Genomic DNA, 19,217 nt, shown 5'->3' on the forward strand with positions numbered 1-19,217 from the left:
ACTTCTGTAGCTCAAGCTGCCTAATGAGGTACTTCACTAGACGTGTCCTGTAGAACCTCTTGACTGTGGCAATGATGCCCTGGTCCAGTGGTTGCATGAAGCTGGTTGTATTTGCTGGCAGGAACATCAGTGTGACATTATTCAGCTTTAGCCCATGAGCTGTATGTGCTGCACAACGATCTAACAATAGAAGAACATTTCTGTTCAGAGTTGCCATCTTCCTGTCAAACTGGATTAGCAACGACTGGAACAATTTGCATTTTCATTTGCTTCATAATCACAGGGCAGTCGAGCAGTATCAATACCCTTGAAACATCTAGGTTTCATTGACTTTGAAATTACTAAAGGTTTCAGCTTTGTGCTACCATCCTGGTTGCAGCACAACAAAACAGTAATTCGTGCCTTGCTATGTTTGCCACCATGACAAGATTCTCCTCTGAAGGCCCATGTCTTGTTTGGAAGCAAGTTATAAAAAATTCCGGTTTCGTCCATGTTAAATATGTCGCGTGGCGCATATTTATTCAAAACTGGCTGCACAGAACCTAGCCAATCAAGTGCAGCATCTTTGTCCACGGCTGCACTCTCTCCACAAACAGCTTTATAAACCAAATTATTTCGCTCCTTGAATCGCAGCAACCATCCATTACTGCACTTAAAGTCATCAATTTTCAGTGTCAGTGCAATATAATCTGCCTTTTGTTGGATCATTGGCCCGGACATGGGTATGTTACCATCCCGCATCTGATGAAACTACTCCAGTAGCTTATCTTCCAGTTCCTTGTGTTGAGGACCACGCATACGTTTTTTTCCCTTTGTACAACTACCACTCGCGCACGCTGCTTCTAATTTTTCTCTCTTGCTCACTATCGTCGAGAGAGTCGACAACGGTATGTTGAAGGCTTTCGCGATTTCCGTTTTAGACTTACCGCTATTGTCGATGCTACTTAAAATTTCCATTTTTGCTGACAAAGATAACTCGTTCCGTTTACGCTTCGCCATTTTACAGCACGCTGGTTAGTTCAACAAAAGTAAACAGATAAAAAAAAGTGTTAGTGACCAACCCAACATCATGCACCATGAGTCCCGTATGACAGCATGTTCACCTCAGGGGACGCGGTATTCAGTTGGAACAGCAGCAGCTAACTTGAGCAGTTCATTGGTGTAAAGGGAGCCATGTTCTTGGAACAGCCCATGCGGCGTGTGGTTACGGTTTTGTATTGTAACTCTCAGGTTATTGTGGGCTTCTACTTGTTTGTGTCTGTTTTTAAAATGCGTAAAATTCTTTAAATGGGAAATTTATTTTTCAAATAAATATTTTTCTATTCAAGGTATTAATTTCAATAAAAGCAATTTCCTTTAAATAGCCGTGTTCATTCTAGTGCGTTTTCTACAGTTTGTAGCACTGCACTATTTTCCGTTGTCTATGAAAAATATGGTTGTTAACAAAACAAGACGTGGTCGTAAAATGTTTGTTGTTCGAAGTAGACCATTTACCGTACAAATTATTTGCCGTTAACAGAATTATAGTGAAGCTGCGTGCACGTGATTAAAGTGTGCGATTCTTAATTCAAAAATTTCATTCGGTTTATCCGATAATAAAACAATAGTACACTACGTGAGCGGACGTGAGGTTACTTCGTAATACATAATAACGAATATTTCGTATTAACCGTATTGATTGACATTAAATATGCTATCCCAGTCTGAAGGGGAATTAAAAGTGTTCGAATAAACGCGAACTTTGAAATAACCGGTATTTTATTAACTAGGTTTCACTGTATTAAGTTTTGTCACTATCAGTTTTGCAACAATGCCATTTTCTAGTTATAACCAAATACGTTTGAATACTAGGCATGGAGTCTAAATTAGATATATTACATGTAATTTATTTAATCAATGCAATAATTCTATCAACATTTTATATAAGTGACTCAATACGACTGTGAAAGAATAATTTAGATTTTAACGAGGTACCTAAATCTTTTTAACATATCATAAATGTTTAATAGTTTATAATCAAAATAATTAGGTTTATATTCTCTAGAGAAAGTTATGGTAGTGGATTTACCATAGTTAAGGTCAACAAGGTTAACATTGCACCACTGCAAAACAAAACAAAAAAAAATGTTGCTCTGTAGCAAGTGATGGAAGTGCAAGTAAGTAATTTTTGTGTGCCTATATGGTTAGGTTGTCTTCAAACAGAATACCATTAGAGTAATTGAATACTAGATTATATCATCAATAAAGATATTGAAAAGGAGGAAAAGGGTAGCCACCTTGTGGAACACCAGTGCTTGCATCATGTAATTCAGAGTTATACTTATTTACTGGAAAATATAAATTTCTGTCTTTTAAGTTTTGTTGAGAACCATTACATGTCCTTAATCCTTTTTTGGATAATTTGGTAAATAATATGTTATTATTTACTATGTCAAAACTAGTAAGCATCATCTGACCCCATTCTATTTTTTTTAACTATAAATTGGATTAATAAATTAGTAGTAGTACTTTTACTAATTCTGATATATGAAATCAGAGAATTTTTTTTTAATAAAGATCTTTAAATACGATTGTGTCAAAACTTTAGTTAACCAATTTAGAATAGATATGGGCCTATGGTCATAACATTTAATTTGCTGTCTTTATGTATAAGAACGATATTGGCTGTGTTTCATTTGTTGGGGTGTACATCCCCTTTAATTCTGTGATTAAAGATAAACTGAAGGAGAACAATAATGAGTGGGTATTCTTTTATGAAAAAAATTTGTTTTACCATCTTGACCTGTTGGCACAGCAGATAACAATGATTTGATACCCCAAAGTACAAGACAGTGATAGTAGACATTGAAATGAAATAGTAGATTCAGATGTTGAAGCATTATGGTTTTAGTGTGAAATACATAAACATTGGAAAAATTGTGTTGCTAAACGGTCAACAATACAAAATGGGTCATTAGTAACTGTATCGTTGACAATCAGGGATAGTTGGTGTTCATATACATATCTTGTAATTTCCACAAAGTGCCAAAAAAATTTTAGGGTTATGTTTCATTTTATTTACATTTTGAAGTCAAAATTTTTGTATCTTATGAAATAAACCTCTATATGATATTGTGAAAACAAAGTAGTATAGGTTCATGATTATTTTGTAAAATTTATGTTTTTTTTTATGGTGAATTATAATAAAAACAAAATGCAACTAGAATCATAAAATTAAATATTTATAGAGGATGCATGAAATGTGTGGATCAAATGGATGAAGAAAAAAATTTACTTAGCCTGACTGTTTGATCTGGCATCTCTCATCAACTAATTTGTACATTACCGATGTTGGTGTGTGTGTGTTCAGGCATAAAAATTCTTGGAAATTTAGTTTACGTTTGTTTTGAGTAACTCTGTACTAGATTTCCTAACTACAAATTATTTTACTGTTAATTTTTTTTTTTTTTTTTTATGCCGCCTTTGTTACTTAACCCTTTGAGGCACACAGAAATATATTTAAAAAAAAATAAAAAAATTAGAATCTATTGTGTAAGTTTCAGCGGACGTGGCGGAAGGAAAAAAATTCAAGCAGCTGATGTTGCTTGTTCTTGTTAGGATCAACCAGATGGCAGCACGGGGCTTACTCGCGCGAGGTATTTCGGAGATTCCGCTGAAACATTGCTAATAGTAACATTTTTTCAAAGTGGCATCATAGAAATGCCACTGCGAAACAAAGGGTTAAAAGAATATTTATTAAAATGAGAATACTTGAAAAGCGTCCGGTTTTAAAAACTCCCTGATTCGTTAACTTCTCTCCCAGCCGGGCGTCGTTGGCTCACGGTCGTAGAGGGGCGTGTCCAGACAACTGCGTGCCAATCGTGAACACAGTGCGACAGTGTGGAGGTTTGCATTCTTAGCTTGCGACTAGATGAATGCGCGAAATTTCCGGGTGTCTATTAATTGTGTTAAGTATCTGTCAAAATTACAATTGGTTAGAAGTCGTCTTCCTTTTTTTTTAATAGTAGCATTCTTTATTACTTAAAGAGTTTATTGAAATGAGAGTACTTGAAAATTCTCCTGTGTGATCTGAGAGAAGAGGCGGGAGGTGAGAGCGCGCGCCGCTCGTGTGCCCCAAGGCTCGCGGCACCAGACGCCCGACACGGCGGACGAGCGGGTGCGGGACCTGCCCCCCAGGCAGCAGCACCAGTACCAGGGCCCACCGCGCCAGGGCCAGCAGGGGCCCCCGAGGCAGAGCCAGCAGGGGCCCCCGCGACGGGACGCCGGCCGCCGCGAGGAGCGCCGCCGCATGACGGACGACGAGGAGACCATCCTGGACAGCCAGGACGTGTCGAGCGTGGATCGCGGTGAGCTCCCCGGGTTCCCGACCCGTTTCGGTCGTTGCCCTCTCCCTAGGATTCCCGACATCTGCTGCAGGGTAGGTCCTGATTCCAGGGGCGTAGCCGGGGGGGTTAGGGGTTCAACCCCACCCCACCCCTTAGCACCAAATTTTTTAATTAATTTCTTATTCATCACTCAAACAAATTTCATATTAAAATAAATTTAAAAAAATTTACCATTACAATATTTAAACTTTAGTACCGAAAACTGCTAAAATAGCACTGTTTTACACCTTAAAATCCAAATTTTTTCCCGGGGGAGGACCCCCCCGCTTTAATACGGGGGGGGGGGGGGGTCATGCTTCATAACACCCTCCCCCCCCCCCCCCATACACAAATTCTGGCTACGCCTCTGCCTGATTCAGATAATTATTTTATATTTGCAGTAGACGCTCTTTTAAAATATTTTTTTAAGTGCCTGGATGTGAAATTGATGCACATTTTGCAAAGATTTGAAGATTAAAAATAAATTATTTAAGAAAAATTTTGTTTTGTAAACTAAAGTGTTCCTGGCTTAAGGGGCCCGCCTCGTCAGGGGTGTATGTGTGTTAGTGAGGCGGGATGATAAGCGCGACGCTCGATGGTATTTCTAGCGTGGTATCACCTCTAAGCACAAGGCTCTGAACTGGCGCGCAGTCTTCTCGTTGTCATAGGACAACTGTGAAATTTGAGCAGTGACCTTATTTTTATATTCCGGGGAAATGAAGATAAAGGTGTAATGCAAGTCCCTTAAGTGCTTTCAAGAATCTGTACCATTTGTTTTGCACCTAAAAATTACTCTGAAAACATGCCTTTCAGCCATTTTAACTCTTCTAGAAATACAGTTTAAAAACACGATCCAAAATTAAAAGTACTTTTCGGGCCTCAGCGAACTCTTAAATGCTTTTCCAAACATACCCCACTCGGATATCTTGTAGTTTTGAAATCACGTTTTTCCTGAAGCTCTGCACGGCATGTGTGTGACCAGGTAGGCAGGCCCCTTAAGAATGAATCAAAACTATAACTGTAGAATGGTTCTGCATGAGTATTTAGCAGCACGGGTTAAAATACAAGTTTTACGTCGGTGACGGAGACTTGGAGTGTTTACTCCGGAATAAAGCAGCTATAGTTTGTTGCAGAAGGTAAGTAGTAATTAAAGTTGAGTTTGCAAACCCATTGTAAAAAAATTTGAAACCATTTGCTCAAATTTTGACATATGTCATCATGTCATTTCCACCTCCTGCATGATGTTTGTTTGACTCGAGCGTGGTAAGATTTGAATTTGGTGCTAGTAAAGCAATCAAAAGTGCTGGGAAAAAAAACTGCTATTGACACAGCTGTCATTGAGAGTGAATGAATTAGAGTGAAGTGTGTGTGAGAGTGAGTGTGTTGGTGAAGTGAGAGTGTGTGTTTGTGCATGCACACTACTTTTTAATGGTTATGTACCAAAAATAATAATGCTACTAGGTACTTCATGATCTATTTTAAATTTATTTCATAAGAATTTGGTTCATTATACTTAACTTTTCAAAATTCACACTAGTTTTCCGTATTTAAGATCATGGATTATGATTAACGTACGATGCAGGCGCAACATTGTAAATAATTTTGTATCTAACAGCAAACTCTTTTTGTTTGGTATTTCTCAAAGAACAAAGAATTCATAAAGCAAACTAAAGGAATGAGTAAAAAAAAGGGAAAACATTTATGTAGAATGAGCATTTGATGGTACCTTAGGATACCAACAGTGAAAAATCTAGTAATGTAAGAAAGGGGTTTGGTTGGAGAGGAGGTGTTTTTACTACTTGTTAATGTTATTAGAGATGATGGAAAAAAGCATTTATAATTGTATTGTATAGCATTGAAGTCATATAACATTTATTTGCATGTATAAAGTTTTCAATCATTTCAATATGCATAACTGTTTTGTTTGTTACTCAAAAAAAATCCCTTTATATAACCAAAAATAATTCATTTTGTATTGTTGATTGATGGTAGATGTGCAGTCAATATTTAGTTTTTTTTTTTTTTTTTTTTACAAATAAAGAGATTTATTTATTATTTATTTATTTATTAAAATTTGTGACATGCACACCAACAGCCGAAGCTTTAGAGGTGTGCACAGAACAAGTAATACAAACACGACACATACAAGCGAATAAATACAACATAAACAGGATAATAAAAGACGACACATACAAGCGAATAAATACAACCTACACAGGAAAATAAAGGACGACACAATAACAAACAAAACAAAACAGCAACTGAGATAATTTTAACTAATTGATCTAAAATTGGAAGAATAAACAGGATTATAAAATTACTCAGAATATTAGGGTAATCATAAAAATTAAAATTTGAAGTTTTTAATAAAATTTTCATATTTATTGAAATTTGAGATAAGTCTGTAAATTAAATCATTATTATTGTGTAAGGAACATAATAGGGATCGAAGGCGGCTTTTGAACTGCGGGACTCGAATACCAGAGTTATCAAGTAAGTATAAGCAATTAATTTTTGAACTATAGCACTTAAACACAAACAGGGCATCCAGATGGATGCGACGATTTGAAAGAGATTCTAATTTGGGTAATTGATGGTGTCTAGAACTAATTATTTTGAAAAATTTATTTTGTATGGATTCAATTTTGTCACTGTCGGTGGTGTTAATACTGTTCCAGATAACTGAGCAATATTCGAGTTTACTTCTAACTAAGGACAAATAAAGAGTAAGAATGGATTCAATATTAGATGCATAGTAAGTTATATAATTTATTAAATATAAGGTTCTACGGGAAAAGGATACTAAAGAATTAACATGTTGATGAAAGAATAGTTTGGAATCAAGAATAACACCAAGATCTTTTATACTAAGAGATTTGGAAATTTTTGAGTTGTCAAGAAAATAATCATATTTAACTGGATGAATTTTCCTTGTGAAAGAAATAATTTTTGTTTTATCTTTGTTAAGTGAAACTAAATTCATTTTGCACCAATTATCAATTTCAGTAATATCAGATTGAAGAAGCAGACAGTCATTTAAGGAGGAAATTTCTCTGGATATTTTAAGATCATCAGCAAACAGAAAACCAGTAGTATGATGAAGAACTTTAAAAATATCATTGATATAAATATTGAATAATAAGGGAGATAAAGTACCCCCTTGAGGCACACCAGAAGTAGCATGATATAAAGTAGAAGTTTTTTTATTAAGTGAAACAAAGAAACATCTATCTTTAAGGTAACTAGTAAACCAGGTTATATAATTATTACAGAGACCGAAGTTAGAAAGTTTAGCTAGTAAAATGGAGTGATTGACAGTATCAAAGGCTTTAGCCAGATCAAAATAACATGCATCAACCTGCCCCCTTGTTGTAACTTTATTGTATATAGGATTAATAAATGAGAGAAGATTAGTAGAAGTTGTCATACTATTTCTAAAGCCATGCTGATTAGGAGCTAATCTGTTGTTTATTGGAAAGTTAATATGTTTAAATATTATTTTTTCAAAGATTTTAGTAAAGCCATTTAATAATGATATAGGCCTATAATTAAATACACTGAGTTTACTACCCTTTTTATGTATGGGAATAACCTTAGCTATTTTCCATTTAGTGGGAAATACTTGTGATTTTAGACTTGTATTAAATAGATGCAACAATAGAGGCATTAGAATAAAAGAGCAGCCTTTAATAATGAAATTTGGTATACCGTCAGGACCAGTAGACATAGTTGGTTTTAATGATTTAATTCCCCATAAGACCTGGCTTTCTGATAAGAATGATACAGGAATTGAATCGTGAATAATATCGGGATCAATGATACGAGGGTGGTTGGTGGATGGTACATATACACTAGCAAAGTACTTAGCAAAGACATTAGAAAGAATACCAGGATCATTACAGATATCACCATTGACATTAAGAGAATGGGATTCACTATAACCATTTTTCATAACATTGACATATCTCCAGAATTTTTTAGGGTTATTCTTAACCTTATTATTGATACTACGATTCCAATTAGTTTTATCACGCTTAATAAGATTTTTAACTATTGCTCTATATTTAGAGAAAAGAAGGTAATACTGAGTATTATTGTTTCTTTTATAGAGTTTATGAAAGTGTTTTTTAGATTTTAAGGCATGAATTAATTCACCAGAGAACCAATAAGGATGTTTAGAGGCCTTACGTGTGGATAATGGAATGTGAGTATTGATTTTATCACAGATACAAGATGTAAGTTGATCTACAAGAGCATCTACATCAGTGGTGTTATAATATTCATCCCAATTGTGGGTTTTTAGAGAGTTATAAAGGCTTAAGTAATCACCAGCTTTGTAGTTTCTGAAAATAGAATCTGGAGTAAAATTGTGTGAGGTCGCCTCAATAAGTAGTTTAATAAGTAGGGTAGGATGATAGATATCCTCTTTGACCAGAGATTCAACAGCTTTTTCAACCACACAATGGGATAGATTAGAAATACAAAGATCTAGAAGATTATTGGAAGATTGTATTAGGTTGTGCTGAAATAAATCCAAATTAGATATGAAATCAAGCAGGCACTGAGCCTTGGATCTGACATGTGCACGGGCAATATTGAAATAGTGATTTCCTTTCCAATCTATCCCAGGTACATTGAAGTCACCTAAGATAATCACATTATCATGAGAATTAATGAGTTTTTGTTCAAGAGCTTCAAAATACAATGTGAATAGATTAGGTGATGTAGTTGGAGGAAGATAAATATTACCCAATGTTAAGTACTTATTAAAGGCAATTTTAATATTAATCCATACGGCTTCTACTCCACGATAGTCATATAATTGAATTAGCTGAACAGAAGGGAATTTATGTTTGTTCACTGCGATCAACACTCCGCCACCACGTTCCATTGATGAGAGTAGCGGATCCCTATCAGTTCTAAAAATAGAATAATTATCGGTGAAATAATGAGCATTGATACATCTTTCGTTGAACCAAGTTTCTGTTAGACAGATTATGTCATACTGAGTATTAATAAGATTATCAAAGAATTCAACTGATTTTGTTCTAAGTCCTCTAACATTCTGATATGCAATTTCCCATTCATTAAGATTGGGCATTCACTGGGAAGTGAGTAGGAAGCACTCCTCCAGGCCCTGGCATAGAAGTTGCTGGCATAAAAGGTGACGATGTACTGCAGGAACTTGGAGGTAATTGGGTAGAATTACCGAGAGCTTCAGGAGATGAATTAGTACTAACAATTTGGTCTTGATGCAGTTTTCCGAAGAAAGGACTGATTAAACAGCCACTGGGCCAAAAAACAATATTATTAATTCTACTAAAATCTTCTTCCAGAACAGATACATGGAAGGAGGCGTAAGAATTATGCTTTGTCCGGAGCTTGGCCACTTTGACTTGCTTGAGATTTAGTTCGTTGGAAATATAATCTACGACTTCTTGTTCCGTGACAGACGGCTCAAAACGCGTGACAAAGAGAGCTTTTGTTTTTTTGTAAATAGGTTTAGCAATTGTTTTTAATGTGGAAACATTCCTGATGCCAATTTGCAAGGGATTTTTCTTACGATCCGTGTTAGATAATTTTCTATCGGAGTTTTCATTATTCGTGGACTTGCGTGAATGTTGTACTACGGTGAAGCCGTCTTCGTCGACGAGCTGTTTACCGTTTTTCCTGATGACGTCGTTGGAGACACGCTGAGTTGTAAGTGGGTCACTGGTGCGCGCACTGTTGCCAGATACACCGGATGACTCGACACAAGCAGGTTTCTTGTTTGAGGAGACTTTTTTAACTACTTGACTGTATGAATTAACAGAATCAGTCTTAGAAGATAAGATCTGTTTAATCTGTTGCAGTTCATTTTTTATCTCTGCAGTTTCACTACGAGAGTCGATAAGAAGGGTTTTTAACACCATATTCTCGCTTTTTAACTCGTCAAATTTCATACTGAGGGATTTCACGGCCGAGATTAAGTCTTCCATGGTGGGATCCAGAAGTTTTACCGTCCAAGCTTCACTAGAAGATTTTTGCTTCGATGAACTATCACTTGCTTTTTCAGATATTCCCGGCGAATTAGAAATCACTTTTTTAGTAGGCGATCTGAACATTTTAGTAACCGTGTCTGGAACTAATTCAATGATCGAATCATTATTATCGGGTAATGAAAACCCATGAAAGTCGGAAAGATTAAGCAGCGATGAATCAATTATGAGTCGAACTTAACGATAGTGAAGAAATAATAGCACATTAAAGCCGGGGAGCGCGCGCGCACGTCCGTCGGCTATGAACGCTCAGCCGTCACTGATAATGATTAAATAAACAATTGTTGTGGTCCCCATCGTTGAAAAGGTAAACAATATGCTCTGAATCACAATTTTTAAGCGACTAAATTGACCACTTGCATGACAAAGTTAGGGCTAGTGTCGTAGATAGTTTTGAGCATTCTGGTGTAAAAGTATCCTAGAGTGGAGACCATTATATTTAAAAAAATCATAAGTGGTATGTTTTTCAACTATAACTCCTTGACAATCCCACTAACCTAATAAACTGTTTCAATTTTTATTGGTATTTCAAATGTAGTTGACCTATAATAACTAACTAAGGGTGGCCACAGACCTGAAAATGCCAAGGTTTTTTTATCATTGGCCAGGGAAATTTATAAGATAAACTTGATTCTGCATTGTAATGATTTCTTTAAAGGCCATTCTGTTTGCATATTACCATATTTACCCAATAATCCATGCAAAAATTATCTTAAAATGTGAGTTGAAAAAGCACGGTGACTGATTTACTTGAATCTTGACAGCGCTCCGAGACAACGCTGCGTAGCACAAATTTTCTTCAAGCTCCGAGTATGGTCAACCTGCTGTTGCCTAATGGACAACAGACATCTTGCATGTGATTTGAAAGTGCATATTTTTTTTGTGGAAGAGACATTGCAATGAATACTAAAAGGTTTGCGGCGATTATCTTAACAGCGGCTGAAAAACCGTAAAATAAATATAATTGTTGAGGAAATGAAATCATGCTGTGGGAAGAAAGTCATATATGTGACTCGAGTCGAGATTTTAATGGCCCTTCACTGCAGTAAACAAAACATCTTCCATCGGTAGGATGCTCATGTTTCATTCATGTCCATTTTTTCCTCGCTTCAAGGTAAACATTATGTCATTCACAGCTAATCCATAAATAAAATATTTACTACTTAATATCTGTAGATGTGTGTATTTACAATTTACATTAAGAATTTAATGGAAGTATTATTAGTATTGATAGTTTAGTATTCTTGTGGTAAGAATATAGTGCTGAAAGAAATAACTGGTATGTAGATGTCTACAACGGTACAGAGAATGCTGTATTATTTTTACAGAAAGCCTTAAAGTCAATTTATAATGTGGTTCTAGGCCTTTTAAGTTTGGTGCAAAGCTTTTTCTAATCAAATTTTTTTTATGGTCTAAGTATCACAGGTGCTAGTCGTATGTATGAATGCTAAGCATATATGATTGGCAGACTGCTTTACTTTATGTATGTCTAAAGGATAGCAACTTTGGTGACAGAAATTTTCCATCATCTCTAAATATTTTAAGGAATAACAGGAGATTTATTTTAATCAATTTTTACTTTTGTTATTGGTTGGTTTTGATTCTGCTTTAGCTGCGACCATGAAAAAATAGGAAACTTTAAAAAAACTATTATTGGTACTGTGTTTTTTTTTAGTATTGGGTTGCCACTATCATTGATCACTAATTTATCATTGAATTAGAATGGATTGATATTTTTAAATTATAAATACTACAAGATTACAATCAGTACAAATTTTGCAGTGATATATTTTACAAAAAACTGTATTTTGAGTTTTTTGAATATCGCTTTGTTCACTGTATGACTGGGTTGGTTATATCTTTACCATTATTGTACTGAGTTTCAACAATGTGCATTCTTTCCTGTAAGAATGGTACTAGCATTTAAAACTTTGGTTTCATGGAAGAAGGTAAGTACTTGTGACTCTTATTTGTAACCTACAAACCAATTACTCTTAATGTTCATGTGGTTGAATCATATTTAGAATTTCTGGGTATTTTAATGAAAATATGCTATATAATGATTGCTTGGCAAAATATTGCTGCTTATAATGGTAGGTGTTGTTGTGACGTATGTGTTAGCTTAATTATTTTTTTTTTATATAAAGATACCTTAAATTAATTCATGCTCTTAATAGCTTCTTGATCTTGGAAATCTGTATTTATTATGACTAGACAGGTAGTTTTGAGCATACAACAGTTTCTTTTAAGTCCAGAAAAAGTAACTTATTGTGGAAAAAGTAACTTTTAGAAAAAGTAGCAAAAAATATTTTAGGCTTTTGTTTTTTACGTATGACACATTAATGTAGTTTTAACGAAAAACTTAGACAACACCTTAAAAAAGTCATTGCATTTCTTTAGAAAGCTACAGTTTATACTTAGCACTGCATGCACAAATAAATAGGTTTATGAAATATATCAATTGTGTTTGCCAAAGGGTTTGTTTTGAAATCAGTTGGCAGGTGACGAATGCTACACTTTCTTCAGTTTGTTGTTTCTTCTGAAAGGTATGGGAAAGCCAAGATAAAGTTGCTGTTAACTCATTCGTACAATCCACTAGTCACTGTGTAGATTTAGTATTTTAGGAGCAGTTTATTAATTGTTTATTATCATGTGATGAGAATGGTGACCTGGCATTTCGAGTTCTCCCCCTGAACTCTCATCCCTCTTCCAATACTTGTTCTTGCTAAGGCTCTTAATTTTTCACATACTCTAAGGGTGTTTGAAACAAACTTTCTCTTACTGTGATCGTATAATATTATTTATGGTCACAATTTCTTAGTTTTCTGATCAACAGTATTAGTTTACTCATTTACATGAGTTTTGGTGATCAGGTTTAGGAGCAGAAACTTTTATGTGATTCAGGAAATGTAGAAGCTTCAATTTTTATGGTTGAAGATGAGTGAATTGAAATGAACCCATTAAGTGCCTGGGACTGGGAAAGAGTGCAGTAAATCATGAAATGTTGTCTTGGAATACAAGGAGTTTTAAGGGCATTTCGGAAAGTAATTTGCCTTAATCATAATAAAATAAATAAAAAATATTGCCTTATTACAATATATACCTGTATGTGTTCATAAACTTGTATCAAGTGTTTTGAAGAATTCATGTGACGCCAATAGTTTTGATATCTGTAACAAAAACTATTTTTTTGGTACTGGTAGAAGTGCAAAGGCAAGGCTTCTACATGCCATATTAATATGCTTAATGAGAGACATGACTTTGGACCACACCAAATATCAAATGTTTTTCAGAACCACCCAGTAATGTAAAAATTGTGACATTTCTTATTTACAACTGGAGTGATATCCTAATGCATGCTGTACCCTACCAGCAGACCACTATTCTTCAGTGTTGCTGTTTAGTTTTTGGAAGAATATGTATCTCATAAGAAATTGGTTTAACTCAGATTTTAACATAATGGTTGTAATTTTTTTTTCACTGCGAAAAAAATCCAAGGTCAGAAATTTTAGTACATTTTCATGCATATTTTAATGTGGACATGTCAGTTTCATTGCTGTTTAAATATGTACTATTTTAAAGAATTTGATTTTAAGAAAACATTTAACTACAATTTTCTACATTATCTCGCATATCTCATTTTGTCTTTGTCACTTCCTGAACTGCCGTAGGATAAGGTCAATTTCTGTGTATTTTGGTGGGTTTAGTATCTCTAGAGTTGTAGAGTATTATTAATGCTAATACGTGACATTTTTATAATGCATGAACCTTACTTAATGGTATGCATGATGGAAGGTATGTTTGTATGATGTAGACACGTCTGTCGTTCACTCACTTCTATCAGATGATAAGCAGTGACCCTGCTATTACAATACTTTGGTTTGAAGATAGCATTTTTCAGTACAGATTGCATAAACTGTTTTGTGTGATTTTCAGCAAAACCTTATACATATGTGCAAAATATCAAATGCTATTTTTTGCTACATTAAGGAGTTCCGTACTATAGTTTGTTTTGTGCGAAACATTTTGTAATTATCTTCCGACATCATCCTAAGTATCGGATATGGAATTATGGGAAAAATATGTTAATATTAAATTGTTTTCGTGTTAATACCCTGGGCTGAAGCTTGGCTGAGATTGTTTTGTGAAGCTGGTAAGACCTTGAATGTAGGTCAAAAGTTTGCATTATTTTAAAACAATTTTTTTCAATTACAGACTTGAGGCAGCAGTTGTATGATCAATGCATTTATGGTTTGAGGGTTTGTTAGTATATAATATTATACGTGGACTATGAATTTAAAAACGTTTCAATAAATATGCTAGTAATTAGTTACTTTGTACATTTTGCATGGCATGCATTATTTACATAGATAGTGTAGCACAATTTTGCACTGGTGAGCCAAGTTGAAGTCTGTGGAGGGTTGCAGCATGCCACACAACGGCGTGTTAGGCTGCGGACTCCTGTGACCCAGGATGTAATTGGTGATAGTTGAAAACTTGTGAGCTGTAGCAAAAATCTTTGTAGTTACTTCAAGGAGGTATTTTAGCAAGGTGTCATCACTTCGGAAGAAGAAAGGATTGCTGTAAGTAGTACAGGACACTTAAGCACATCATTTGGCTTCTGCTGCTGCTGCTGCTGCTGCTGCTGCTGCTGCTGCTGCTGCTGCTGCTGCTGCTGCTGCTACTACTTCTGCGTGGAGTTTTGTGCATGCCCTGGGTACAATAACCAGTACGAGACGGAGTGAGAGAGAGAGAACGCAGTCTCCATTTGTGACCATCAATAACAAACAATTGCTATGTTTCACACTGCACACCCACTTCACCTTACCTACTGTAATTAACAAACAGAGCTAAATGCATGGTTTTTTTTTATAGTGATAGCTTTCCACTAGTCATAGTTTATACTCATTCCTAAATATAATTTTTAAGCTAGTTTCATCAGTTAGTGCAATCAGGACAGGATTGTAGCCTAAAATATTACTCCCGGACATAACTGAGCCCATCCCAGAAGTAAATTGCTAAAATTATTCACTAGCTTTTGTGCTGATTAAATTACTAATCACTACACTTTAGGAAAAGATTTATTTATTTTATTTTTTTCATAGTAAAATAATACCTCATTTATTTTCCTGCAAAAACTTGTAATAATGTAGACATCTTACTTTTATGTAAAACTCATGCCAAAATCTTTTGTAAATGTTAAGAAAAGTTCATAAGTTACTTCGTGTGTTTTTAGCATTTCTTGTTTTTGTGGTAAGATATTTGAGGTTATTGTAATTTTGTATTATTTCTCTATTAAATTGTTTATATGAAGTTTAAGAGACAAAAAAACATTACCAAATACATATTTGAATGTAAACTCAGAATTCCATGCGTAGCAAAATGCTAGTAAATCCCATTCTTGTGTTGGTAGTTAACGTACATATTTGTACAAACTCGCTTGTGAATTTCCTGTGATGCGTTCTTAACAATTTGTTTGGTGTATATATTTTTCCAGTGGCTACAAAATGCCAATTGGAAGGATTTTTTTTATATATATATATTATAATAATTTAATTTTCTGCTGTTGTTGAACGGCTCTTAAGCTGGCACGGCCGGGCTCCTGCAGTGCAGAGGGGCGCGCCTGAAGGGTGGCCGTCGGAGAGCGTGCGAAGGCACAGCAGCCGGCGCGGCGCGCAGTAGGGCCTCTTGTCGGTGGTTAATGCTGGTCACAAATGGCTGTGTGCGTCCTGTCCCATGTAGAGTCTGTGTCGAGCGTGGAGGGCTCCCGCACGCGGCGGAGAAGGCGTAGACGTAGGACGCGGGCCCGTAGTCAGACACCTGCCGGCGAGACGGTCGACGCGCCAGGTAAGACCCGGTGGTGCGGTGCCTGTGCGTGCATGCGTTGTGTCGGCGCTTGTGTCTTCCGACTGCGGCGAGAGAGAAAAGTGCATTTGATTGGTCGGGACGTAATATGTTTAAGTTTGTGTTTAAATAAATTTGGTGTGCATTTTTTTTTTTTTTTTTAGAAAATAATTTAAGTTTAAGTATGTAGATACTTGGAATCAACAGTACTTTTACCTTTGTTTATATATATATATATATATATAATATATGTATATATATTGGAATCCTTCTTTGAGGTGCTTGTTACATTTTATTCAGTTTTGCTGTTATCGTTTGAAGATTTTGTGGCCGTAGAAACCAACCTACAACTTCGTTCTCATCAGGATCTGGGTTGTGTATGTAAAGATTAACTTTAATAGTAGGTACTGATGGCGTTAAATGTTGGTGCTACCTATTCATCATTTAGTGAAGTAACATGCATAGTATCGATTGATAAAGAAAGTTTGGTAAATTAAGAATACACTAGAACCTCGATAATCCGAGCTGGATGGGACCGGGGCCAACTCGGATTATCAGAACCTCGGATTATTGGAAATACGAATAAAAACACGCAAAATCAATTTCTAATACATATGTCGATGTTTTAATAAAAATAAAATACAAACATATTGAAAGGCAGATTAGAAATATATACATAATTATTATTTTTTAAAATAATCTATTATTGTTTTTTTTTGTTTTTTTAATGCTCCTCGCTTCTCAGCTGCTCGTGTGCTCCACTTCTTAAAAATCATTACGTCATTTGGCGTGACGTCATCTTGCTGCTCCACGTATTCGAGTGCCTTTTCTAAGCGTAGAAACCCATCTGCATGGCTAATTTTTTTGTTGGTTTCTTCTTCCCCTTGTTCGTCTTTTTCGGTGTCCTCATCCCGGTTGTTGACCATTTCAATAATTTTCTCATCTGTCAATTCTTCAATTTCATCACTGTCTAACCACTTCTTAACCTCTTCAGCACTGGATTCCATTTCGCAGCCAGGGATTGCCACCATTAAATTCAATAGAGTCATATTATCACAGTCATCTTCAACTGTTTCTTCTTCTTCACTTTGTGAAACTCTCGGTTTTATAAGTTTTGACCAGGATTTCTGTATAGTTTCCTGTTTAATTTCTGACCACGCATCAACTAACCAATAGATAACGTCTTTTACATTAACTGTTTTTAGCATATCTACTAATGAAATTTCTTCTTCTTGCAAAATATATGTCAGAAGCATGCGTTTGTACTTTTTCTTTATTGTCGCAATGACGCCTTGGTCCATAGGTTGAATGAGGCTAGTCACATTTGGGGGCAGGAAAACAGTTTTAATTTCATCACTTGAAAGCTCTTCTACGTTTGGATGGGATGGAGCGTTGTCAATAACCAACAGTGCTTTTCTCGGTAATTGTCGTTCTTTTAAAAAAGTTTCTACTGAAGGAACAAATTCCTCGAAGAACCAATTTTTAAAAATGGTCGTATTCATCCACGAGTTCTTTTGATTTTTGTATGCGACGGGTAGTGCGTTCATATTTACATTTTTAAAAGCTCTAGGTTTTTTTGATTTTCCTATCACCAAGGGACGAAGCTTATGTGTCCCAGAGGCATTGGAACATGGCATAACAGTAATTCGTTCCTTGCTCTTTTTATGCCCAGGAGCGGAAATCTCATCTTTGGATGCTAGACTCTTGTCAGGTAGCATTTTAAAATTTAACCCAGTCTCGTCACAGTTATATAATTGATCATGTGTGTAGCCCCCTTCTTCGATCATGCTTTGAAATTTTTGAACATAGTTTTCAGCACCAGCAGCATCAGCTGAAAGCTTTTCTCCTGTGATATGCAATTGCCGCACACCGTATCTTTTTTTCCATTTATCCAGCCATCCTTTACTGGCATTAAAATTGCTTTCACCTTCTTGTAATTTATTACGAAAATACTGCGCTTTTTCTTGTAATATAGGCCCAGAAAGAGGGACACCTTTTTGCCGCTGTGCTAAAAACCATGAAAACAAAGCTTCACTTGTTTTTTCGTACTCACTTTTTTTCATACGAGATCTGGATGTTGTAGCCTGAGAAAGATTTTTTTGAGTTTGCCATAACTCCAATTTCTGTCTGTTGCGCCTCCAGTCACCCACAGTAACAGCACTCACTCCTAAATCACGCGCAATTGTTTTTAGCGGCTCACCTTTATCAACCCGCGTCAGCGCTTCTAATTTATCACTTAATGATATTTCAGTATGTTTTCTTTTACTCATACTGGTTCGTAATAGAACTGGGACGTAACTACATAGATGTGCTCACGGCGAAGAACTTATGGGAACTAAAAATTGCCCTCTGGAGGGAACGCGGGGAAGTGACGAGGGGGCGGAGGATCTAGGCCGACGGAGAAAAGGGGTTTCCCCCAATGTTCTAAAAATAGATTCTTGCGACTTCTGACAAGGGTGGGCCGCTACCTGCTATGTACAGTCACTTACCCAACTCACCCCATCAGGCCTTCCTCCTCAACGTAGCCCTGGCCGTCCCTACATGTATGTGTGTTTGCAAAATTCATATTTTTTTCTTTCTCATAACCCCCGAAACTGACTCGGATTATTGGGAACTCGGATTATCGGAGCTTGGATTATCGAGACCCTAGTGTAATATCAAATTCATATTGTTGTTTTCCTTATAATTGATCCCAACTATCCAGACATGATCTTTCTTAGTGTATATATATATTTTTTTAATGAATGAAAACTAATATATTTTTTCTGGTGCTTTATATAAATTATTTGTGGTGTGATATAACCATTGGGCTCATTTCTTAATATTTTAAAAAAGTAAGATTTATGTGACATGGTCATGCACAAAGCCGTAAAATGACTGGACGTGCAAGATTATTGTTAGACCTTGAGAAACCTTTTATTAAATTGTAATTTATCCAAGCAAAACATTATGTAATATTGTTAAAAAATCT

General features: G+C 35.7%; 1 protein-coding gene across 10 annotated transcripts in view; it reads left to right on the top strand.

The window, feature by feature from the left end:
* LOC134543021 (fragile X messenger ribonucleoprotein 1 homolog) overlaps positions 1–19,217 on the top strand; it is a 95,384-nt gene that overhangs the window by 67,377 nt on the left and 8,790 nt on the right. For 8 of the 10 annotated variants that reach the window (XM_063387701.1, XM_063387702.1, XM_063387703.1 and 5 more), the window contains 2 exons: positions 4,119–4,346; positions 16,145–16,249. In XM_063387701.1, coding sequence (XP_063243771.1) covers positions 4,119–4,346; positions 16,145–16,249 — 333 coding nt within the window. The remainder of the gene's footprint in view (positions 1–4,118; positions 4,347–16,144; positions 16,250–19,217) is intronic. The other 2 variants (XM_063387707.1, XM_063387711.1) reach the window with 1 other exon arrangement.

Source organism: Bacillus rossius (assembly GCF_032445375.1).
Source record: "Bacillus rossius redtenbacheri isolate Brsri chromosome 9 unlocalized genomic scaffold, Brsri_v3 Brsri_v3_scf9_2, whole genome shotgun sequence".
In the NCBI taxonomy this organism is placed as follows: Eukaryota; Metazoa; Arthropoda; class Insecta; order Phasmatodea; family Bacillidae; genus Bacillus; species Bacillus rossius.